This window comes from Salvelinus fontinalis, chromosome 31 (assembly GCF_029448725.1).
Source record: "Salvelinus fontinalis isolate EN_2023a chromosome 31, ASM2944872v1, whole genome shotgun sequence".
In the NCBI taxonomy this organism is placed as follows: domain Eukaryota; kingdom Metazoa; phylum Chordata; class Actinopteri; order Salmoniformes; family Salmonidae; genus Salvelinus; species Salvelinus fontinalis.
The window spans coordinates 4872345-4899244 of NC_074695.1; the positions used below are offsets into that span (position 1 = coordinate 4872345).

At 44.4% G+C, this 26900-nt stretch overlaps 1 protein-coding gene across 4 annotated transcripts in view; it reads right to left on the minus strand.

The window, feature by feature from the left end:
- Positions 1-2722: 2722 nt before the first annotated feature.
- The window catches only part of cacna1fb (calcium channel, voltage-dependent, L type, alpha 1F subunit), a 197851-nt gene continuing 173673 nt past the window's right edge, over positions 2723-26900 (minus strand). Inside the window, exons 41-48 of one of the 4 annotated variants that reach the window (XM_055891144.1) lie at positions 23809-23939; positions 12737-12862; positions 10235-10524; positions 7657-7788; positions 7308-7480; positions 6577-6701; positions 5976-6341; positions 2723-5804 (exon numbers count right to left, since the gene is read on the minus strand). In XM_055891144.1, coding sequence (XP_055747119.1) covers positions 5532-5804; positions 5976-6341; positions 6577-6701; positions 7308-7480; positions 7657-7788; positions 10235-10524; positions 12737-12862; positions 23809-23939 — 1616 coding nt within the window. In that variant the 3' untranslated portion in view covers positions 2723-5531. Of the gene's footprint in view, positions 5805-5975; positions 6342-6576; positions 6702-7250; positions 7481-7656; positions 7792-10234; positions 10525-12736; positions 12863-23808; positions 23940-26900 lie in introns of all 4 variants that reach the window. The other 3 variants (XM_055891142.1, XM_055891143.1, XM_055891141.1) reach the window with 3 other exon arrangements.

The window sequence follows — 26900 nt, forward strand, 5'->3', positions numbered from 1 at the left end:
GACTCTGTCAATCACCACATCCTAATCGGCAGACTCGACAGCCTTGGTTTCTCTAATGATTGCCTCGCCTGGTTCACCAACTACTTCTCTGATCGAGTTCAGTGTGTCAAATCGGAGGGTCTGTTGTCCGGGCCTCTGGCAGTCTCTATGGGGGTGCCACAGGGTTCAATTCTTGGACCGACTCTCTTCTCTGTATACATCAATGATGTCGCTCTTGCTGCTGGTGATTCTCTGATCCATCTCTACGCAGACGACACTATTCTGTATACTTCTGGCCCTTCTTTTGACACTGTGTTAACAACCCTCCAGGCGAGCTTCAATGCCATACAACTCTCCTTCCGTGGCCTCCATTTGCTCTTAAATACAAGTAAAACTAAATGCATGCTCTTCAACCGATCGCTGCCTGCACCTGCCCGCCTGTCCAACATCACTACTCTGGACGGCTCGGACTTAGAATATGTGGACAACTACAAATACCTAGGTGTCTGGTTAGACTGTAAACTCTCCTTCCAGACTCACATCAAACATCTCCAATCCAAAGTTAAATCTAGAATTGGCTTCCTATTCCGCAACAAAGCATCCTTCACTCATGCTGCCAAACATACCCTTGTAAAACTGACCATCCTACCAATCCTCGACTTCGGTGATGTCATTTACAAAATAGCCTCCAAAACGCTACTCAATAAATTGGATGCAGTCTATCACAGTGCCATCCGTTTTGTCACCAAAGCCACATATACTACCCACCCCTGCGACCTGTACACTCTCGTTGGCTGGCCCTCGCTTCATACTCGTCGTCAAACCCACTGGCTCCAGGTCATCTACAAGACCCTGCTAGGTAAAGTCCCCCCTTATCTCAGCTCGCTGGTCACCATAGCAGCACCTACCTGTAGCACGCGCTCCAGCAGGTATATCTCTCTGGTCACCCCCAAAACCAATTCTTCCTTTGGCCGCCTCTCCTTCCAGTTCTCTGCTGCCAATGACTGGAACGAACTACAAAAATCTCTGAAACTGGAAACACTTATCTCCCTCACTAGCTTTAAGCACCAGCTGTCAGAGCAGCTCATAGATTACTGCACCTGTACATAGCCCATCTATAATTTAGCCCAAACAACTACCTCTTTACCTACTGTATTTATTTATTTTGCTCCTTTGCACCCCATTATTTCTATCTCTACTATCTCTACTTTTTTTCTTTTTTTATACTTGCTATATTGTATTTACTTCGCCAGCATGGCCTTTTTATATTTTTATTTATATATATATATATTTTGTTTGCCTTCACCTCCCTTATCTCACCTCACTTGCTCATATTGTATATAGACTTATTTTTCACTGTATTATTGACTGTATGTTTGTTTTACTCCATGTGTAACTATGTGTTGTTGTATGTGTCGAACTGCTTTGCTTTATCTTGGCCAGGTCGCAATTGTTAATGAGAACGTGTTCTCAATTTGCCTACCTGGTTAAATAAAGGTGAAATAAATAAAAAAAATAAAAAAAATATGGCAAGACTCAAAATGGTTGTGTAGCGATGATCAACAACCAATTTGACAGAGCTTGAAGACCTTTGAAAATAATAATGGGCAAATATTGTACAATCCAGGTGTGCAAAGCTCTTAGAGACTTACCCAGGAAGACTCACAGCTGTAATCACTCTTAGAGACTTACCCAGGAAGACTCACAGCTGTAATCACTCTTAGACTTACCCAGAAAGACTCACAGCTGTAATCACTCTTAGAGACTTACCCAGGAAGACTCACAGCTGTAATCACTCTTAGAGACTTACCCAGAAAGACTCACAGCTGTAATCACTCTTAGAGACTTACCCAGAAAGACTCACAGCTGTAATCACTCTTAGAGACTTACCCAGAAAGACTCACAGCTGTAATCACTCTTAGAGACTTACCCAGAAAGACTCACAGCTGTAATCACTCTTAGAGACTTACCCAGAAAGACTCACAGCTGTAATCACTCTTAGAGACTTACCCAGAAAGACTCACAGCTGTAATCACTCTTAGAGACTTACCCAGGAAGACTCACAGCTGTAATCACTCTTAGAGTGACCCAGGAAGACGGTTGAGATGGTTGAGAAAAAAAAGTCAAGGGGCTATGAATACTTTCTGAAGGCACTGTATGATAATGATCACTCACTGTAGGGTTTATGAAGACATAAAAGGACTGGGGCCAAAACCGGTCTGGGAGTTTCTAACACACCGGCCCATTTTGTTCTTCAGATAATAATAGTAATACTATACATTTACAGTCATTTAGCAGACGCTCTTATCCAGAGCGACTTAAAAATTGGAAAGTTCATACATATCCATCCTGGTCCCCCCGTGGGAATTGAACCCACAACCCTGGCGTTGCAAGCGCCATGCCCTACCAACTGAGCCACACGGGAACCTATACTACGCTATACTATTATACTAATTTACTACTACTAGTTACTACTGTTCTGCTAGTCTGCTTTCTTTCAATCATCTTAACTAGCATCTCTACTGTTGCTGCTGTGAGGAATGGATTAGTTAGTGCTGTGATAGACAGAACATTTCCACCTCCCATCCCCTAGGGAGCAGCAGAACAGAGCAGTCCACATTGACCAGGTGTCTGTAGCAAGACGACACTATAACGACTGTCGGGAGCCATCATAACCTGAGTAACACCGGTTAGCATCAACTCAAGAAGAACTGACGTGATAAACTGCTAAATAACAAACTACACGGATTACCATTTTATTCACCATGTTGTGTTTATCGATATGACATAAGAATTAATTGTATTAGATTCATATAGAATTATAGAAATCTGAATATAAACAATGATGCTTTGACAATAACATTTCAACTGAACGTTTGTTTTAGAGCTGATAAAACATGCAATTAAGTTTAATGCCAGAATAAAATGAGCACTTTGTATTTTCAGCAATTTCATGCTGCTTATGAACCCAGCATGTCCAGGATATAAATAAAAAATAACTTTTAAAAAGAAGAAGAAAAAAAATTAGCTTGAAATGAAATGACTATAATTATTAAAAACAGCAATCACAGTGCATTTAGACAGAGACGGTGTCCTAAATGGGACACTATTTCCCTCATTGATACTACATTGGACCAGAGCCCTGGTCAGAAGTAGTGCATTATTTAGGGAACGGGGTGTAATTTGGGGCACAGCACAGCGACATCATGGGAAACTCAAAAACAAAAATAAAACGACAGACGTGATGTGATCTGTTTTCAAACGGAAAGCAACATAGACGTGATATCTAACACAAAGAGAAGAAGAACAGAGGTGGTGGTTCAATTCAGGTTTTAATTCAGCCAATTCAGGTTTTAATTCTGCCAATTCAGGTTTTAATTCAGCCAATTCAGGTTTTAATTCAGCCAATTCAGGTTTTAATTCAGCCAATTCAGGTTTTAATTCAGCCAATTCAGGTTTTAATTCATCCAAATTCGGGCTAGTTAATTCTAATTCAGGAATTTAAAAATTCTCATAGTAAACAATGCAGACAATTTTCAATTCATGAATTGAATTTAAATGGACTGAATTGAAAACTGAATTGACTCCAACCGACCCTGGTAGTAGACGCATCACGACGACAAGACAACACTTACAACTTGGTTTTTTTAAAAGTATTTCACAATTTCAGTTCTTTCATAAAATCAAAATAATCTAAAACTGAAAAATGAAAAACATTGTACAGTATATCCAACAAGATAATGTGCATGTACAAGATAATGTGCATGTACAAGATAATGTACATGTACAAGATAATGTGCATGTACAAGATAATGTGCATGTACAAGATAATGTGCATGTACAACATGATGCGCAGTACAACTATCTTAAAGGAGTCCGTTATTAGAGACCAACACAATTTGATGCAAATGTGTTCACGATCTGAGAGTGCTACTCACTGACTCACCCAGCAGACACACTGTGAGTCACACTCTCCACCATCTCTCTCTCCCCCATCTCTCTCTACTCTCTCTCTCTCTCTCTCTCTATTTCCTACTCTCTTTCTCTCTCTCCACCCCATATCTCTCTACTCTCTCTCTCTCTACTCTCTCTCTCCACCCCATCTCTCTCTTCTCTCTCTCCCCCATCTCTCTCTACTCTCTCCTACTCTCTCTCTCTCCCCCATCTCTCTCTACTCTCTCTCTCCTACTCTCTCTTTCTCTCCACCCCATCTCTTTCTCTCCATCTCTCATTTTCTATTCTTCCATTAATGTGATCTTCTTCACACACACATACAACTCATCTTTAAGATCATCCACCTTCCTGAATCGGTTCCTCACCTCACCCACATATTTGTTTGCTTCACAAATGGCCCCCTATTCCCTACATAGTCCATAGTCCCTATGGACCCTGGTCAAAAGCAGTGCACTATATAGCGTGCCTTTGGGGAGGTCATCTCTCACGTCTTTCTGTCTCTTTTTTTTCATCTTTCTCTTCTTTCACTTTTTTCTCTGTCTCTCCATCTAGTCCATTTGGTCCATCCTCTGTCTCTCCATCTAGTCCCTTTGGTCCATCCTCTGTCTCTCCATCTAGTCCATTTGGTCCATCCTCTGTCTCTCCATCTAGTCCATTTGGTCCATCCTCTGTCTCTCCATCTAGTCCATTTGGTCCATCCTCTGTCTCTTCATCTAGTCCATTTGGTCCATCCTCTGTCTCTCCATCTAGTCCATTTGGTCCATCCTCTGTCTCTCCATCTAGTCCATTTGGTCCATCCTCTGTCTCTCCATCTAGTCCCTTTGGTCCATCCTCTGTCTCTCCATCTAGTCCATTTGGTCCATCCTCTGTCTCTCCATCTAGTCCATTTGGTCCATCCTCTGTCTCTCCATCTAGTCCATTTGGTCCATCCTCTGTCTCTTCATCTAGTCCATTTGGTCCATCCTCTGTCTCTCCATCTAGTCCATTTGGTCCATCCTCTGTCTCTCCATCTAGTCCATTTGGTCCATCCTCTGTCTCTCCATCTAGTCCATTTGGTCCATCCTCTGTCTCTCCATCTAGTCCATTTGGTCCATCCTCTGTCTCTCCATCTAGTCCCTTTGGTCCATCCTCTGTCTCTCCATCTAGTCCATTTGGTCCATCCTCTGTCTCTCCATCTAGTCCCTTTGGTCCATCCTCTGTCTCTCCATCTAGTCCATTTGGTCCATCCTCTGTCTCTCCATCTAGTCCCTTTGGTCCATCCTCTGTCTCTCAATCTAGTCCATTTGGTCCATCCTCTGTCTCTCCATCTAGTCCATTTGGTCCATCCTCTGTCTCTCCATCTAGTCCCTTTGGCCCATTATCTGTAAAGCCTAGAGGCCTATAATATATATCTGTCTATAGTCAAGATGGAGGGACTAAGGACACTGGACTAGACAACCTTTTGTCTGTCTGTCCAGCTCCATATCTGTCCTCCATTTGTCTGTCCCTCAGTTGTCCTCTGTCTCTCTCGTGCCCAGTAAGTCTGGTCTGCTCCTGATCACAATAAACTCAATCAATCACGATCGATCGATTGATTAATTGATCGACCGTCATCCAGATCAGAAAGAAGTGACGCAGGTCATCTCGTCCGCCAGGTCTTCCTCGTCGCGGCCCGTTCTGATTGGCTCCTCGTCGCTGTACAGGGTTCCAAGGTCGGGATTGTTCAGGAAACCGCCACCTCCTCCGCCCCTGCTTCCCCGACTCAGCAGGTCGCTGGCCGCACTTTCCATCTCGTCAATTGTCATGTGACACGCGTCAGCAATCTCCCGTTTGGCGAAGGCCACAAACTTGGGGTCCTTGGCATACAGACCCAGCCCCTCTGAGATCAGCACCTACATGGGGAGAGACAGTGATTGGTTGATTGGTTCGTTGATATTTTTTTTTACTTAACACATTCATTTCTCATCAATAACCTGAATATAATGAATGCATTAGTCCAGACTCTATGGATGTTTATATCAATATCGATCTTTAAATATGTCTGAATGTGTAGTAATACTCACCGCTTCCACCAGGCTATCAGCGCTGCCTCTCTTGTCGCTGTAGTGAGGGCTGAGCTGTGTGGGGACCCTTAGTGTGGTATAGGCCCTGTATGGTGCCTGGGACCCTCCTGAGGGACAAGGGGGCCCCGTGTACCACCCCGCAGGGCCAGGTCGGGAGGTGGCCGCCGTCACGTTGGCCCCTCCACCCGTCTTGTCCCCCCAGATCCCGGAGCCTCCGCCGCCGCTGCCACCCGCCCCTTCCTCTTCGACCAGGATGAGAGGGGCGTAGAGGAGGCGACCTCGGCGAGGGCAAGGGTTGGCCCAGGAGGCAGAGGAACCTGTTGAGGAACGGCTGCTGCTGCGACGAGACTCGTAACTGCCGTACGTCTGGAGGGAAGGGAGAGAGAAATACAGAGGTTGAGAAATGATACAGCCGATGCTACACAAAGTTTCAAATATTCCTTGTGTGTGTGTGTGTGTGTGTGTGTGTTTTAAGAGGGTGTGAGTATGTTACCTGTGCTGATGTGGTTATCTGTGTGTGTGTATGTGTGACGGTGCTGATGTGTTACCTGTGTAGTGACCTGTGTGCATGTGTGTGTGTGTGACGGTGCTGATGTGTTACCTGTGTAGTGACCTGTGTGCGTGCCCGGCAGGGGGGAGAGTTCTGGTGGTAGGTTCCTGGGATGGGGAGGTCATCATTGCTGTCCTGCCTCCTCAGACATTGGATATTAAAGGATGGCTTACGACCTGGGAGGAACCAGGAAGTAAACAAGGAGTCACATGGAGGAACCAGGAAGTCACATGGTGGAACCAGGAAGTAAACAGGAAGTCACATGGAGGAAGCAAGAAATACAAATGAAGTCACATGGTGGAACCAGGAAGTAAGTAGGAAATCACGCGGTGGAACCAGCAAGTAGACAGGAAGGCACATGCAGGAACCAGGAAGTAAACAGGAAGTCACATGGATGAACCAGGATGGTGGAACCAGGAAGTAAACAGGATGTCACATGCAGGAACCAAGAAGGAAACAGGAAGTCACATGGAGGATGTTTCTCAAATGGAACCCTATTTACTATAGTGAAATACTGTACTTTTTGACGACGGCCCATAGGGACACAGCCTCAGATAGACATATTTTACCACTGAATGAGGACAACCAAAATGAAGACACAGCGTCGAGGCCAAGAGCGTAAAACGTTCGGAACATTGCAGATAGAAATGTCATGAATAGAGATGACATGATTCCTTACTCTACATGAGTGAGAGGCATATTTATTTTACATCATATAATTCTACCTGATTGTTCCCCACCGTCATGCCCCATGTAAAGCAGCCCTGGTGTTGTGATGTTACCGGTAGGTGTGGCGGGGAGGAGGCGTCTCCTCGCAGTCCTACGTCCATCTCCATAGCCATTCCCGTTCCCGTTGCCATAGTTATTACCGTAGGCTGCGTTGCTGGGGGCGTGGGCGTCGTACGTGTGGTCATGCTGACCAGGGTACAGAGGAGGGTCGTCAGGGTAACGAAGTCTGAGTGGGAGGAATGGGATCGAGATTAAGATTAAGATCAAGATTAAGATTAAGATCAAGATTAGGATCAAGATTAGGATCAAGATCAAAACAAAGATATAGTGATCACACGCACGCACGCACGCACGCACACACGCACACACACACACACACACACACACACACACACACACTACCTGTCACGAGGATCAAGGCTCTCGTTATCCTCATCGTAGTAACCCTCCTCTCCTCCGTAACTCTCCTCTCCTCCATCCATCCCTCCGTTACGACCTCGGACAGGAGAATACCTATCTCCTCTGCTGTCTCTTCTACTGGAGAGAAGGAAGGGATTGATTGACTGATAGACGGGCTGACTGGCTGACTACCTGACTGACTGGCTGACTGGTTGACTGACTGACTGGCTGACTGGCTGACTGATTAATGGAATGACTGACTACCTGACTGGCAGGCTGACTACCTGACTGGCTGACTGACTGGCTGACTGGTTGACTGAATAATGGAATGACTGACTACCTGACTGGCAGGCTGACTACCTGATTGGCCGACTGGCTGACTGACTGACTGGCTGACTGACTGACTGGCTGACTGGCTGACTGATTAATGGAATGACTGACTACCTGACTGGCTGACTAGCTGACTGGCTGACTGACTGACTGGCTGACTGGCTGACTGGCTGACTGACTGACTGGCTGACTGGCTGACTGGCTGACTGGCTGACTAGCTGTCTGGCTGACTAGCTGACTGGCTGACTAGCTGACTGGCTGACTGGCTGACTGACTGACTGGCTGACTAGCTGGCTGATTAATGGAATGACTGACTACCTGATTGGCTGACTGGCTGACTGGTTGACTGACTGACTGGCTGACTGGCTGACTGATTAATGGAATGACTGACTACCTGACTGGCAGGCTGACTACCTGATTGGCCGACTGGCTGACTGGCCGACTAGCTGACTAGCTGACTGGCTGACTGACTGACTGGCTGACTGATTGACTGAATAAGGGAATGACTGACTACCTGACTGGCAGGCTGACTACCTGATTGGCCGACTGGCTGACTGGCTGACTGACTGACTGGCTGACTAACTGACTGGCTGACTGATTGACTGAATAATGGAATGACTGACTACCTGACTGGCAGGCTGACTACCTGACTGGCTGACTGGCCGACTGACTGACGGGCTGACTGGTTGACTGACTGACTAGCTGACTGGCTGACTAGCTGACTGGCTGACTACTGATAGGTGAAAATGATCTGTTAATTGAATGATTAGAATATTCCTCCCTGAACATATAATTGTATGGAATTGATTAGAATGTATGACATCATAATCAGTAAATGTGTAGTCCTAGTCAGAATGAGGGTAAAGACAATATGTCTTTATGGTATTATAAAAACAGACTGTCTGAGCTTGGTGCCGACCTGACTAGAGATTAGGAGAGAACGGGGAGTACGGCTCAAGGACAAGGTCACTAATATCTGGCGGCTGGGTAGCAGGACATGTGTGTGCGTATGGTTGTGTGTATGTGTGTGTGTGTGTGTGCGTATGGTTGTGTGAATGTGTGGACGTGAGAAGTCAGTATAAAATGTATTGTTTTGTATTCTTGACTTTAGAACATTCCCGTGAATAAACCTTTTTGACTATTTCAGCTGGGCCTCCGTCTGTTTCATTCGACCAGGATCTGACCAATTCTGGTTTGAAGACTGAGGAATATAATTAAATTGGGTTATATACCTTGAGAACAACATTCTCTTATCACTACCTGACTGGCTGACGGGTTGACTGGCTGACGGGCTGACTGGCTGACGGATTAATGGACTGACTGACGGACTGACTGGCAGGCTGACTACCTGACTGGCTGACTGATTAATGGACTGGCTGACTAGCTGACTGGCTGACTGATTAATGGACTGACTGACGGACTGACTGGCTGGCTGATTAATGGAGTGACTGACGGACTGACTGGCAGGCTGACTAGCTGACTGGCTGACTGGCTGACTAGCTGACTGGCTGACTGATTAATGGACTGACTGACGGACTGACTGGCTGGCTGATTAATGGAGTGACAAACTGATTGACGGACTGACTGACTACCTGACTAGCTGACTGATTGACGGACTGACAGACAGACTGACTGGCTGGCTGATTAATGGAGTGACAAACTGATTGACGGACTGACAGACTGACTGACTACCTGACTAGCTGACTGATTGACGGACTGACAGACTGACGGGCTGACTGACTACCTGACTAGCTGACTGATTGACGGATTGACTGACTGACGGGCTGACTGACTACCTGACTAGCTGACTGATTGACGGACTGACAGACTGACGGGCTGACTGACTACCTGACTAGCTGACTGACTGACTGATTGACAGACTGACGGGCTGACTGGGAGCTATGAAAACAGGAGAAACATGCGTTAACAGAACGAGATAAAGGATCTGTGAGAAGGGTCCGGTCTGGTCGTCAGTCAGAAACACGGAACATCGGATTTTATCGTAGCGTCTGCGACAACTAAGGAACATTGTTCTCATACGCAGATTTCTTTTTCACTGATCATTTGGACAAATCACGTGTTTCAAATTTCGGATGGGGAGGGGACATTTGGCCCATTGGCTGAAAGTTTCCGTTTAAGGGGGTGGAGACTGTGGGGGTGGAGACTCTATCCAAAACCTAATGGAAAATCGTATTCATTTACCTGAGATTTTTTTTGGGGGGGGGGTTTCTGAGATTAGTCAAGTGCCTACCTTGAATACTTGTTAGAATTCCTTCTGCTCATGGCCGGTTGGTCCACCAGTCCGTTCTTAATGGAAGAATGACGATGGTGATGGTTGAGCGAAGACCTCATGTTGTCTCCTCGTCTCAGCTCATCCTGCTCCAGGCCTCCTCCGTTGGGGGTCTTGGAGAAGGAGGTGGAACCTCGGTGGGCCAGACCCCCGTTGGAGAGACTCTCCCTGGGCATACCTCCTCCTCCAGTAAGGGTGGTGACCATGGAGCCACGCCTGTCCTTACCCTCAGGGGCATAGCCATTATCAGTCTGTGGGGAGAATGTTAAAGAGGATAAGTTGATCAAGGCAATGCTGAGAATCACTAATCTTGATCACATAATGGCTAGTCATTTGTGTGATTTCACGATCAGTGAAATGATCGTGAACTCTAGCTTGTCTCTCTCACCTGCTCTCTCTCTCACCTTCTCTCTCTCTCTCTGTCTCTCTCTCTGTCTCTCTCTCTCTGTCTCTCTCTCTCAAAATACATGTGTGGTGCATTGACACTGCAGAGCAATCTCTTCTCCATCGGAAGTTTACATACACTTAGGTTGGAGTCATTAAAACTAGTTTTTTAACCACTCCACAAATTTCTTGTTAACAAACTATATATTTGGCAAGTCGGTTAGGACATCTACTTTGTGCATGACACAAGTAATTCTTCCAACAATTGTTTACAGACAGATTATTTCACCTATAATTCACTGTATCACAAATCCAGTGGGTAAGAAGTTTACATACACTAAGTTGACTGTGCCTTTAAACAGCTTGGAAAATTCCAGAAAATGATGTCATGGCTTTAGAAGCTTCTGATAGGCTAATTGACATAATTTGAGTCAATTGGAGTTGTACCTGTGGATGTATTTCAAGACCTACCTTCAAACTCAGTGCCTTTTTGCTTGACATCATGGGGAAATCAAAAGAAATCAGCCAAGACATCAGAAACAAATTGCAGACCTCCACAAGTCTGGTTCATTCTTGGGATCAATTTCCAAATGCCTGAAGGTACCACGTTTATCTTTACAAACAATAGTACGCAAGTATAAACACCATGAGACCACGCAACCGTCACGTACTTTGGTGCGAGAAGTGCAAATCAATCCCAGAACAACAGCAAGGGACCTTGTGAAGATGCTGGAGGAGACAGGTACAAAAGTATCTATATCCACAGTAAAACGAGTCCTATATCGACATAACCTGAAAGGCCACTCAGCAAGGTAGAAGCCACTGCTCCAAAACCACCATAAAAAAGCCAGACTATGGTTTGAAACTGCACATGGGGACAAAGATTGTACTTTTGGAGAAATGTCCTCTGGTCTGATGAAACAAAAATAGAACTGTTTGGCCATAATGATTATTTATGTTTGGAGGAAAAAGGGGGAGGCTTGCAAGCCAAAGAACACCATCCCAACTGTGAAGCACGGGGGTGGCAGCATCATGTTGTGGGGGTGCTTTGCTGCAGGAGGGACTGGTGCACTTCACAAAATAGATGGCATCATTTTGATGTGGATGATGTGGATATACTGAAGCAACATCTCAAGACATCAGTCAGGAAGTTAAAGCTTGGTCGCAAATGGGTCTTCTAAATGGACAATGACCCAAGCATATTTCCAAAGTTGTGGCAAAATGGCTTAAAAAGTCAAGGTATTGGAGTGGCCATCACAAAGCCCTGACCTCAATCGTATAGAACATTTGTGGGTAGAACTGAAAAAGCGTGTGCGAGCAAGGAGGCCAACAAACCTGACTCACTTACACCAGCTCTGTCAGGAGGAATGGGCCAAAATTCACCCAACTTATTGTGAGAAGCTTGTGGAAGGCTACCCAAAACATTTAACAATGCTACCAAGTACTAATTGAGTGTATGTAAACTTCTGACTCACTGGGAATGTGATGAAAGAAATTAAAGCTGAAATAAATCATTCTCTCTACTTGCACATCATCATCTGCTCATCTATCACTCCAGTGTTAATCTGCTAAATTGTAATTACTTTGCTACTACGGTCTATTTATTGCCTTACCTCCTCACGCTATTTGCACACACTGTATATAGACTTTCTTTTTTTCTATTGTGTTATTGACTACGCTTGTTTATTCTATGTCTAACTCTGTGTTTGTGTCGGACTGCTTTGCTTTATCTTGGCCAGGTTGCAGTTGTAAATGACAACTTGTTCTCAACTAGCTTACCTGGATAAATAAAGGTGAAATTAAAAAGAATTATAATAAAAAACAACAACAATTCTAACATTTCACATTCTTAAAATAAAGTGGTGATCCTAACTGACCTAAGACAGGAAATTTTTACTAGGATTAAATGTCAGGAATTGTGGAAAACAGAGTTTAAATGTATTTGGCTAAGGTGTATGTAAACTTCCGACTTCAACTATACATATTTAAAGGAGCTCTCTGCTTAGGCTGCTACTAGGGCACCATGGTAACTACAGAACAATTATGCCCTCTTCCAACTGTATATATATACACAGTGACCTTATAGGGAGAATCATCTTCCTCTGGCTCTTCCTCCATGCCCTCTTCCTCCTCCAGGTCAGCTGACATGGCCATCCTCATCTCCGGCCCCAGGTCCTGCAGCGTACGCAGACCCGCCTGACACAGCTGCACACGAAGAGAGAGAAGGTGAGAACGTGTGTATATATATATTTATAAATATCTATACAGACCAATATATAATATATATATATATATATATATATATATATACACTGCTCAAAAAAAATAAAGGGAACACTTAAACAACACAATGTAATTCCAAGTCAATCACACTTCTGTGAAATTAAACTGTCCACTTAGGAAGCAACACTGATTGACAATACATTTCACATGCTGTTGTGCAAATGGAATAGACAACAGGTGGAAATTATAGGCAATTAGTAAGACACCCCCAATAAAGGAGTGGTTCTGCAGTTGGTGACCACAGACCACTTCTCAGTTCCTATGCTTCCTGGCTGATGTTTTGGTCACTTTTGAATACTGGCGGTGCTTTCACTCTAGTGGTAGCATGAGACGGAGTCTACAACCCACACAAGTGGCTCAGGTAGTGCAGCTCATCCAGGATGGCACATCAATGTGAGCTGTGGCAAGAAGGTTTGCTGTGTCTGTCAGCGTAGTGTCCAGAGCATGGAGGCGCTACCAGGAGACAGGCCAGTACATTAGGAGACGTGGAGGAGGCCGTAGGAGGGCAACAACCCAGCAGCAGGACCGCTACCTCCGCCTTTGTGCAAGGAGGAGCACTGCCAGAGCCCTGCAAAATGACCTCCAGCAGGCCACAAATGTGCATGTCTGCTCAAACGGTCAGAAACAGACTCCATGAGGGTGGTATGAGGGTCCGACGTCCACAGGTGGGGGTTGTGCTTATAGCCCAACACCGTGCAGGACGTTTGGAATTTGCCAGAGAACACCAAGATTGGCAAATTCGCCACTGGCGCCCTGTGCTCTTCACAGATGAAAGCAGGTTCACACTGAGCACATGAGCACATGTGAAAGACGTGACAGAGTCTGGAGACGCCGTGGAGAACGTTCTGCTGCCTGCAACATCCTCCAGCATGACCGGTTTGGCGATGGGTCAGTCATGGTGTGGGGTGGCATTTCTTTGGGGGGCCGCACAGCCCTCCATGTGCTCGCCAGAGGTAGCCTGACTGCCATTAGGTACCGAGATGAGATCCTCAGACCCCTTGTGAGACCATATGCTGGTGCGGTTGGCCCTGGGTTCCTCCTAATGCAAGACAATGCTAGACCTCATGTGGCTGGAGTGTGTCAGCAGTTCCTGCAAGAGGAAGGCATTGATGCTATGGACTGGCCTGCCCGTTCCCCAGACCTGAATCCAATTGAGCACATCTGGGACATCATGTCTCGCTCCATCCACCAACGCCACGTTGCACCACAGACTGTCCAGGAGTTGGCGGATGCTTTAGTCCAGGTCTGGGAGGAGATCCCTCAGGAGACCATCCGCCACCTCATCAGGAGCATGCCCAGGCGTTGTAGGGAGGTCATACAGGCACGTGGAGGCCACACACACTACTGAGCCTCATTTTGACTTGTTTTAAGGACATTACATCAAAGTTGGATCAGCCTGTAGTGTGGTTTTCCACTTTAATTTTGAGTGTGACTCCAAATCCAGACCTCCATGGGTTGATAAATTTGATTTCCATTGATAATTTTTGTGTGATTTTGTTGTCAGCACATTCAACTATGTAAAGAAAAAAGTATTTAATAAGAATATTTCATTCATTCAGATCTAGGATGTGTTATTTTAGTGTTCCCTTTATTTTTTTGAGCAGTGTATATATATACACACACCATGACACATCTACTAAACTAGTACTCTACCGTATAGTTAGTACTCTACCGCATAGCTAGTACTCTACCGTATAGTTAGTACTCTACCGTGTAGTTAGTACTCTACCGTGTAGTTAGTACTCTACCGCGTAGCTAGTACTCTACCGCATAGCTAGTACTCTACCGTATAGCTAGTACTCTACCGTATAGTTAGTACTCTGCCGTATAGTTACTACTATACCGTGTAGTTAGGACTCTACCATATAGTTAGTACTCTACCGCATAGTTACTACTCTACTGTGTAGTTAGTACTCTACCGCATAGCTAGTACTCTACCGTATAGCTAGTACTCTACTGTGTAGTTAGTACTCTACCGCATAGCTAGTACTCTACCGTATAGCTAGTACTCTACCGTGTAGTTAGTACTCTACCGTATAGCTAGTACTCTACTGTGTAGTTAGTACTCTACCGTATAGCTAGTACTCTACTGTGTAGTTAGTACTCTACCGTATAGTTACTACTCTACTGTGTAGTTAGTACTCTACCGTATAGTTACTACTCTACTGTGTAGTTAGTACTCTACCGTATAGTTACTACTCTACTGTGTAGTTAGTACTCTACCGCATAGCTAGTACTCTACCGCATAGCTAGTACTCTACTGTATAGCTAGTACTCTACCGTATAGTTAGTACTCTGCCGTATAGTTACTACTATACCGTGTAGTTAGGACTCTACCATATAGTTAGTACTCTACCGCATAGCTAGTACTCTGCCGTATTGTTACTACTATACCGTATAGTTACTACTCTACCTTATAGCTAGTACTCTACCGTCTAGCTAGTACTCTACCATGTAGCTAGTACTCTACCATGTAGCTAGTACTCTGCCGTATTGTTACTACTCTACCTTATAGCTAGTACTCTACCGTATAGCTAGTTCTCTACCATTTAGCTAGTACTCTACCGCATAGTTCGAACTCCACCGTATAGTTAGTACTCTCATAGTGTTAGTACTCTACCATGTAGCTAGTACTCTACCGTGTAGTTAGTACTCTACCGTGTAGTTAGTACTCTACCGTGTAGTTAGTACTCTACCGTGTAGTTAGTACTCTACCGTGTAGTTAGTACTCTACCGTGTAGTTAGTACTCTACCGTATAGTTAGTACTCTACCGTATAGTCAGTACTCTACCGTATAGCTAGTACTCTACCGTGTAGTTAGTACTCTACCGTATAGTTACTACTCTACCGTATAGTTAGTACTCTACCGTATAGCTAGTACTCTACCGTGTAGTTAGTACTCTACCGTGTAGTTAGTACTCTACCGTGTAGTTAGTACTCTACCGTGTAGTTAGTACTCTACCGTGTAGTTAGTACTCTACCATTTAGTTACTACTATACAGTGTAGTTAGTACTCTACCGTATAGCTAGTACTCTACCGTATAGTTAGTACTCTACCGTATAGTTAGTACTCTACCGTATAGTTAGTACTCTACCGCATAGCTAGTACTCTACCGCATAGCTAGTACTCTACCGTTTAGTTACTACTATACAGTGTAGTTAGTACTCTATAGTATAACTAGTACTCTACCGTATAGCTAGTACTCTACCTTATAGCTAGTACTCTACCATATAGCTAGTACTCTACCATGTAGCTAGTACTCTACCGTATGGCTCGAACTCTACCGTATAGTTCGAACTCTACCGTATAGTTCGTACTCTACCGTATAGTTAGTACTCTCATAGTGTTAGTACTCTACCGTATAGCTAGTATTCTACTGCATAGTCAGTACTCTACCGTATAGCTAGTACTCTACCGTATAGCTAGTACTCTACCATATAGCTAGTACTCTACCATATAGCTAGTACTCTACCGTATAGCTAGTACTCTACCGTATAGTTAGTACTCTACCGCATAGCTAGTACTCTACCGCATAGCTAGTACTCTACCGTATAGCTAGTACTCTACCATGTAGCTAGTACTCTACCGTATAGTTAGTACTCTACCGCATAGCTAGTACTCTACCGCATAGCTAGTACTCTACCGCATAGCTAGTACTCTACCGCATAGTCAGTACTCTACCGTATAGCTAGTGCTCTACCGTATAGCTAGTACTATACCGTATAGTTACTACTCTACTGCATAGTCAGTACTCTACCGTGTAGTTAGTACTCTACCGTATAGTTACTACTCTACTGCATAGTCAGTACTCTACCGTATAGCTACTACTCTACCGCATAGCTAGTACTCTACCGTATAGTCAGTACTCTACCGCATAGTTAGTACTCCACCGTATAGCTAGTACTCTACCATATAGTTAGTACTCTACCATATAGCTAGTACTCTACCATATAGCTAGTACTCTACCGTATAGTTAGTACTCTACCGCATAGCTAGTACTCTACCATATAGCTAGTACTATACCGTATAGTTAGTACTCTACCGTATAGCTAGTACTCTACCATATAGCTAGTACTCTACCATATAGCTAGTACTCTACCGTATAGTCAGTACTCTACCGCATAGTTAGTACTCCACCGTATACTGTAGCTAGTACTCTACCATATAGCTAGTACTCTACCATATAGCTAGTACTCTACCATATAGCTAGTACTCTACCGTATAGTTAGTACTCTACCGTATAGTTAGTACTCTACCGTATAGCTAGTACTCTACCAAATGGCTAGTACTCTACTGTATAGTTAGTACTCTATTGTACAGCTAGTACTCTATTGTAGAGCTAGTACTCTGTTGTATAGCTAGTACTCTGTGGTATAGCTAGTACTCTACCGCAAAGTTAGTACTCCACCGTATACTGTAGATAGTACTCTACCATATAACTAGTACTCTACCGCATAGCTAGTACTCTACCATATAGCTAGTATTCTATCGCATAGTTATTACTCCACCGTATACTGTAGCTAGTACTCTACCATATAGCTAGTACTCTACCGTATAGCTAGTACTCTACCGTGTAGCTAGTACTCTATTGTATAGTTAGTACTCTACCGTATAGCTAGTACTCTACCGCATATCTAGTACTCTCGTATAGCTAGTACTCTAGCATATAGTTAGTACTCTACCGTATAGCTAGTACTCTACCGTATAGTTAGTACTCTACCGTGTAGTTAGTACTCTACCGTGTAGTTAGTACTCTACCGCGTAGCTAGTACTCTACCGCATAGCTAGTACTCTACCGTATAGTTAGTACTCTACCGTATAGTTACTACTCTACTGTGTAGTTAGTACTCTACCGCATAGCTAGTACTCTACCGTATAGTTAGTACTCTACCGTGTAGTTAGTACTCTACCGTGTAGTTAGTACTCTACCGCGTAGCTAGTACTCTACCGCATAGCTAGTACTCTACCGTATAGTTAGTACTCTACCGTATAGTTACTACTCTACTGTGTAGTTAGTACTCTACCGCATAGCTAGTACTCTACCGTATAGCTAGTACTCTACCGTGTAGTTAGTACTCTACCGTATAGCTAGTACTCTACCGTGTAGTTAGTACTCTACCGTGTAGTTAGTACTCTACCGTGTAGTTATTACTCTACCGTGTAGTTAGTACTCTACCGCATAGCTAGTACTCTACCGTATAGTTAGTACTCTACCGTGTAGTTAGTACTCTACCGTATAGTTACTACTCTACTGTGTAGTTAGTACTCTACCGTATAGTTACTACTCTACTGTGTAGTTAGTACTCTACCGCATAGCTAGTACTCTACCGCATAGCTAGTACTCTACCGTATAGCTAGTACTCTACCGTATAGTTAGTACTCTGCCGTATAGTTACTACTATACCGTGTAGTTAGGACTCTACCATATAGTTAGTACTCTACCGCATAGCTAGTACTCTGCCGTATTGTTACTACTATACCGTATAGTTACTACTCTACCTTATAGCTAGTACTCTACCGTCTAGCTAGTACTCTACCATGTAGCTAGTACTCTACCATGTAGCTAGTACTCTGCCGTATTGTTACTACTCTACCGTGTAGTTAGTACTCTACCGTGTAGTTAGTACTCTACCGTGTAGTTAGTACTCTACCGTGTAGTTAGTACTCTACCGTGTAGTTAGTACTCTACCGTATAGTTAGTACTCTACCGTATAGTCAGTACTCTACTGTATAGCTAGTACTCTACCGTGTAGTTAGTACTCTACCGTATAGTTACTACTCTACCGTATAGTTAGTACTCTACCGTATAGCTAGTACTCTACCGTGTAGTTAGTACTCTACCGTGTAGTTAGTACTCTACCGTGTAGTTAGTACTCTACCGTGTAGTTAGTACTCTACCGTGTAGTTAGTACTCTACCATTTAGTTACTACTATACAGTGTAGTTAGTACTCTACCGTATAGCTAGTACTCTACCGTATAGTTAGTACTCTACCGTATAGTTAGTACTCTACCGTATAGTTAGTACTCTACCGCATAGCTAGTACTCTACCGCATAGCTAGTACTCTACCGTTTAGTTACTACTATACAGTGTAGTTAGTACTCTATAGTATAACTAGTACTCTACCGTATAGCTAGTACTCTACCTTATAGCTAGTACTCTACCATATAGCTAGTACTCTACCATGTAGCTAGTACTCTACCGTATGGCTCGAACTCTACCGTATAGTTCGAACTCTACCGTATAGTTCGTACTCTACCGTATAGTTAGTACTCTCATAGTGTTAGTACTCTACCGTATAGCTAGTATTCTACTGCATAGTCAGTACTCTACCGTATAGCTAGTACTCTACCGTATAGCTAGTACTCTACCATATAGCTAGTACTCTACCATATAGTTAGTACTCTACCGTATAGCTAGTACTCTACCGTATAGTTAGTACTCTACCGCATAGCTAGTACTCTACCGCATAGCTAGTACTCTACCGTATAGCTAGTACTCTACCATGTAGCTAGTACTCTACCGTATAGTTAGTACTCTACCGCATAGCTAGTACTCTACCGCATAGCTAGTACTCTACCGCATAGCTAGTACTCTACCGCATAGTCAGTACTCTACCGTATAGCTAGTGCTCTACCGTATAGCTAGTACTATACCGTATAGTTACTACTCTACTGCATAGTCAGTACTCTACCGTGTAGTTAGTACTCTACCGTATAGTTACTACTCTACTGCATAGTCAGTACTCTACCGTATAGCTACTACTCTACCGCATAGCTAGTACTCTACCGTATAGTCAGTACTCTACCGCATAGTTAGTACTCCACCGTATAGCTAGTACTCTACCATATAGTTAGTACTCTACCATATAGCTAGTACTCTACCATATAGCTAGTACTCTACCGTATAGTTGGTACTCTACCGCATAGCTAGTACTCTACCATATAGCTAGTACTATACCGTATAGTTAGTACTCTACCGTATAGCTAGTACTCTACCATATAGCTAGTACTCTACCATATAGCTAGTACTCTACCGTATAGTCAGTACTCTACCGCATAGTTAGTACTCCACCGTATACTGTAGCTAGTACTCTACCATATAGCTAGTACTCTACCATATAGCTAGTACTCTACCATATAGCTAGTACTCTACCGTATAGTTAGTACTCTACCGTATAGTTAGTACTCTACCGTATAGCTAGTACTCTACCAAATGGCTAGTACTCTACTGTATAGTTAGTACTCTATTGTACAGCTAGTACTCTATTGTAGAGCTAGTACTCTGTTGTATAGCTAGTACTCTGTGGTATAGCTAGTACTCTACCGCAAAGTTAGTACTCCACCGTATACTGTAGATAGTACTCTACCATATAACTAGTACTCTACCGCATAGCTAGTACTCTACCATATAGCTAGTATTCTATCGCATAGTTATTACTCCACCGTATACTGTAGCTAGTACTCTACCATATAGCTAGTACTCTACCGTATAGCTAGTACTCTACCGTGTAGCTAGTACTCTATTGTATAGTTAGTACTCTACCGTATAGCTAGTACTCTACCGCATATCTAGTACTCTCGTATAGCTAGTACTCTAGCATATAGTTAGTACTCTACTGCATAGCTAGTACTCTCGTATAACTAGTACTCTAGCGTATAGTTAGTACTCTACTGTACAGCTAGTGTTGTACCGTATAGTTAGTACTCTACCGTATACTGTAGCTAGTACTCTACCGTATAGTTAGTACTCTACCATATAGTTAGTACTCTACCATATAGTTAGTGCTCTACCGTACAGCTAGTACTCTACCGTATACTGTAGCTAGTACTTTACCGTATAGTTAATACTCTACCGTACAGTTAGTACTCTACCGTATAGTTAGTACTCTACCGTACAGCTAGTACTCTACCGTATACTGTAGCTAGTACTCTACCATATAGTTAGTACTCTACCGTGCAGCTAGTACTCTACCGTATAGTTAGTGGTCTACCATGTAGTTAGTACTCTATCGTATAGCTAGTACTCTATCGTATAGCTAGTACTCTACCGTATAGCTAGTACTCTATTGTATAGCTAGAACTCTACCATTGAACTAGCACTTTACCGTATAGTTAGTACTCCACCGTATATACAGTATATAAAGAGCAACTACTGACCGTATACAGAGGAGACAGTATGCAGAGGAGACAGTAGGCAGAGGAGATAGTATGCAGCAGCGGAGACAGTATGCAGCAGAGGAGACGGTATGCAGCAGAGGAGACAATATGCAGCAGAGGAGACAGTATGCAGCAGAGGAGACAGTATGCAGAGGAGACAGTAGCCAGAGGAGACGGTATGCAGCAGAGGAGACGGTATGCAGCAGAGGAGACAGTATGCAACAGAGGAGACAGTATGCAACAGAGACAGTATGCAGAGGAGACAGTATGCAGAGGAGACAGTAGGCAGAGGAGATAGTATGCAGCAGCGGAGACAGTATGCAGCAGAGGAGACAGTATGCAGCAGAGGAGACAGTATGCAGAGGAGACAGTAGCCAGAGGAGACGGTATGCAGCAGAGGAGACGGTATGCAGCAGAGGAGACAGTATGCAGCAGAGGAGACAGTATGCAGCAGCGGAGACAGTATGCAGCAGAGGAGACAGTATGCAGCAGCGGAGACAGTATGCAGCAGAGGAGACAATATGCAGCAGAGGAGACAGTATGCAGCAGAGGAGACAATATGCAGCAGAGGAGACAGTATGCAGCAGAGGAGACATTATGCCGCAGAGGAGACGGTATGCAACAGAGGAGACAGTATGCAACAGAGGAGACAGTATGCAACAGAGGAGACAATATGCAACAGAGGAGACAATATGCAGCAGAGGAGACGGTATGCAGCAGAGGAGACGGTATGCAGCAGAGGAGACGGTATGCAGCAGAAGAGACGGTATGCAGCAGAAGAGACGGTATCCAGCAGAGGAGACAGTATGCAGCAGAGGAGACAGTATGCAACAGAGGAGACAGTATGCAACAGAGACAGTATGCAACAGAGGAGTCAGTATGCAGCAGAGGAGTCAGTATGCAGCAGAGGAGACAGTATGCAGCAGAGGAGAAATTATGCAGAGGAGATAGTATGGAGCAGTGGAGACGGTATGCAGCAGAGGAGACAGCATGTAGCAGCGGAGACAGTATGCAGCCAGAGGAGATGGTATGCAGCAGAGGAGACAGCAGCAGAGGAGCCAGTATGCAGCAGAGGAGCCAGTATGCAACAGAGGAGACAGTATGCAGCAGAGGAGATGGTATGCAGCAGAGGAGACGGTATGCAGCCAGAGGAGACGGTATGCAGCCAGAGGAGACGGTATGCAGCAGAGGAGATGGTATGCAGCAGAGGAGACAGTATGCAGCAGAGGAGACAGTATGCAGCAGAGGAGACAGTATGCAGCAGAGGAGACATTATGCAGCAGAGGAGACAGTATGCAGCAGAGGAGACAGTATGCAGAGGAGACAGTATGCAGCAGAGGAGACAGTATGCAGCAGAGGAGACAGTATGCAGCAGAGGAGACAGTATGCAGAGGAGACAGTATGCAGCAGAGGAGACAGTATGCAGCAGAGGAGACAGTATGCAGCAGAGGAGACAGTATGCAGCCAGAGGAGACGGTATGCAGCAGAGGAGCCAGTATGTAGCAGAGGAGACAGTATGCAGAGGAGACAGTATGCAGCAGAGGAGACAGTATGCAGAGGAGACATTATACAGCCATAGGAGACAGTATGCAGCCAGAGGAGACAGTATGCAGCCAGAGGAGACGGTATGCAGCTAGATGAGAAAGTATGCAGCAGAGGAGACAGTATGCAGCAGAGGAGACAGTATGCAGCAGAGGAGACGGTATGCAGCAGAGGAGACGGTATGCAGCAGAGGAGACGGTATGCAGCAGAGGAGACAGTGTGCAGCAGAGGAGACAGTATGCAGCAGAGGAGACAGTATGCAGAGGAGACAGTATGCAGCGCAACACAAATATACAGCACCGACCAATCCTCGGTTGAGTCATACCAAAGACACTAAAAATGGAACCCGATGCTTCGCTGCTTGGCACTCAGCATTAAAGAGCTGGATTGAGGGTATGGCCCTGTGACAGAATAGTGTCCTGTCCAGGGGGTGTCCTGTACATCAAGCTGTCTCACTACAGGAACAGGAGACAGACTAGTGTCCTGTCCAGGTAGTGTACTGTACATCAAGCTGTCTCACTACAGAAACAGGAGATAGACTAGTGTCCTGTCCAGGGGGTGTCCTGGTACATCAAGCTGTCTCACTACAGAAACAGGAGATAGACTAGTGTCCTGTCCAGGGGGTGTCCTGGTACATCAAGCTGTCTCACTACAGAAACAGGAGACAGACTAGTGTCCTGTCCAGGGGGTGTCCTGGTACATCAAGCTGCCTCACTAGAGAAACAGGAGATAGACTATTTTACTGTCCAGGGGGTGTCCTGTACATCAAGCTGTCTCACTACAGGAACAGGAGATCGACTAGTGTCCTGTTCATCAAGCTGCCTCACTACAGAAACAGGAGACAGACTAGTGTCCTGTCTAGGGGGTGTCCTGTATATCAAGCTGTCTCACTACAGAAACAAGATATAGACTAGCCTCCTGCCCGGGGTTAGAACTTAAGGATTTGGGGTACTGGCCAGCCAGGCTAGTAGACCGCCACAATCTGTGCCAAAGTAACATTTCACTGGCTTGCTGGGCATCTTTGGCACATTGTCTACTACTATCCCAGTCTGAATAGTACTAGCCTCGATCTAGCGGGCTAGCTTCATTTCCATCCTTGAAGCAGCCTCGAACACGACAGAGACAAGAGATAGGCTGCCCATTCTGGCTGCGACGAGAATACCAACCTGTAGGGCAGCAGAGGTGTTGTTTGGGTCACCCTCTTCCAGATCTCCTTGCTCTTTTCTCTTCCTGAACTTCCTGAAGTAGTCCTGAATCAGGAAGGTCGCGTAGAACTTACCAACCGTCACATCCTCTTCTGTGGAGGGGAGGGGAGAGGGGAGGAGAGAGGAAGAGAGATGACAGAAAGAGGAGAGAAGAGAGAGGAAGAGAGATGACAGAAAGAGGAGAGAAGAGAGAGGAGAAGAGAGGAAGAGAGATGACAGAAAGAGGAGAGAAGAGAGAGGAAGAGAGATGACAGAAAGAGGAGAGAAGAGAGAGGACAGAAGAGCGAGAGAGAGAGAGAGACAGAAGAGAACACACTGTGTTTACTTCCAGAATTAACTGAATTGAAATGGAATGGACCCCAACCACGGAGAATATACACTGTGAGGAAGATGCATATACCTTACTGTATGTACTATTTAAATACTTGAGGTACTTTTGATTTATACTGAGCAAAAATATAAATGCAACATGTGAAGTGTTGGTCCCATGTTTTATGAGCTGAAATAAAAGCTTATTTCTCTTAGTTTTTGTGCACACATTTTTGTTTAGATCCCTGTTGGTGATCAGCTCTCCTTTGCCAAGATAATCGATCCACCTGACAGATATGGCATATCAAGAAGCTGATTAAACAGTGTGATCATTACACAGGTGCACTTTGTGCTGGGGACAGTAAAATGCCACTCTCAAATGTGCAGTTTTGTCACACAACACAATGCCACAGATGTCTCAAGTTTTGAGGTAGCGTACAATTGGCAAGCTGACTGCAGGAATGCCCACCAGAGTTGTTGCCTGAGAATTGAATGTTAATTTCTCTACCATAAGCCGCCTCCAACATCGTTTTAGAGAATTTGGCAGTATGTCCAACCGGCCTCACAACCGCAGACCATGTGTAACCTCACCCACCCTGGACCCAACACATCCGGCTTCTTCACCTGTGGGATCGTCTGAGACCAGCCACCAGGACAGCTGATGAAACGGAGGAGTATTTCTGTCTGTAATTAAGCCCTTTTGTGCGGGAAAACTAATTCCGATTCGCTGAGCCTGGCTACCGAGTGGATGAGCCCCTACCCAGTCATTTAAAATCCATAAATTAGGACTTAATGAATTTATTTCAATTGACAGATTTTTCTTATATAAACTGTAACTCAGCAAAATCTTTGAAATTGTTGAAATGTTGCGTTTATATTTCTGTTCAGTATAGATACATGGGCTCTGATACTATACAGGAACCATACGTTTATATTTCTGTTCAGTATAGATACATGGGCTCTGATACTACACAGGAACCATACGTTTATATTTCTGTTCAGTATAGATACATGGGCTCTGATACTATACAGGAACCATACGTTTATATTTCTGTTCAGTATAGATACATGGGCTCTGATACTATACAGGAACCATACGTTTTAGTTTTAAACGATTCAGTGTGATTTGATTTGATTAGAGGAACGGTTCAATGTGATTTGATTAGAGGAACGGCTCAATGTCATTTGATTAGAGGAACGGTTCAATGTGATTTGATTAGAGGAACGGTTCAATGTGGTTTGATTAGAGGAACGGTTCAATGTGATTTGATTAGAGGAACGGTTCAATGTGATTTGATTAGAGGAACGGTTCAATGTGATTTGATTAGAGGAACGGTTCAATGTGATTTGATTAGAGGAACGGTTCAATACGGTTTGATTAGAGGAACGGTTCAATGTGATGTGATTTGATTAGAGGAACGGTTCAATGTGATTTGATTAGAGGAACGGTTCAATGTGATTTGATTAGAGGAACGGTTCAATGTGATTTGATTAGAGGAACGGTTCAATGTTATTTGATTAGAGGAACGGTTCAATGTGATTTGATTAGAGGAACGGTTCAATGTGATGTGGTTTGATTAGAGGAGCGGTTCAATGTGATTTGATTAGAGGAACGGTTCAATGTTATTTGATTAGAGGAACGGTTCAATGTGATTTGATTAGAGGAACGGTTCAATGTGATGTGGTTTGATTAGAGGAACGGTTCAATGTGATTTGATTAGAGGAACGGTTCAATGTGATGTGGTTTGATTAGAGGAGCGGTTCAATGTGATTTGATTAGAGGAACGGTTCAATGTGATGTGGTTTGATTAGAGGAACGGTTCAATGTGATACGATGCAATGCACTAATGGAGGATATCGCTTGACTGGTGTGCAGGGTAGGAAAAGGTAGGAATAGGTTGGCAGAGGTTGGCACTATTCCATTGATCCCATTGTACCGGTCAAGCTAAATGAAAGGTAGGAATAGGTTGGCAGAGGTTGGCACTATTCCATTGATCCCATTGTACCGGTCAAGCTAAATGAAAGGTAGGAATAGGTTGGCAGAGGTTGGCACTATTCCATTGATCCCATTGTACCGGTCAAACGAAGTGATACACAGAATATATAAGAGTTGAATCAACAACTAAAAGACTGAAACAAACCACTGTTGAACCACTCTGTTGTGATCCTGAACAAGTGGTCATCTGGGGTGGGGTACAATAACCCCGTCCACATCCAAAATGGCACACTATTCCCTAGGTAGTGCACTAGGCTTGTTCCCTATTATCTAGGTAGTGGATATTTGACCGGCTGATCCAAAAAAGAATGATGGGGTGGGTTGGGATTAGGTTAGGGTTAGGGTTAGGGTTGGGATTAGGGTTGGGATTAGGATTAGGGTTAGGGTTGGGATTAGGATTAGGGTTAGGGTTGGGATTAGGATTAGGGTTAGGGTTGGGATTAGGATTAGGGTTAGGGTTGGGATTAGGATTAGGGTTAGGGTTGGGATTAGGATTAGGGTTAGGGTTAGGGTTAGGGTTGGGATTAGGGTTGGGATTAGGGTTAGGGTTAGGGTTGGGATTAGGGTTGGGATTAGGATTAGGGTTAGGGTTGGGATTAGGATTAGGGTTAGGGTTGGGATTAGGATTAGGGTTAGGGTTGGGATTAGGATTAGGGTTAGGGTTGGGATTAGGATTAGGGTTAAGGTTAGGATTATTTTAAATCTGCCGGCTGTATACACTCCATGTAAATGCACTAGGCTCTGGCCA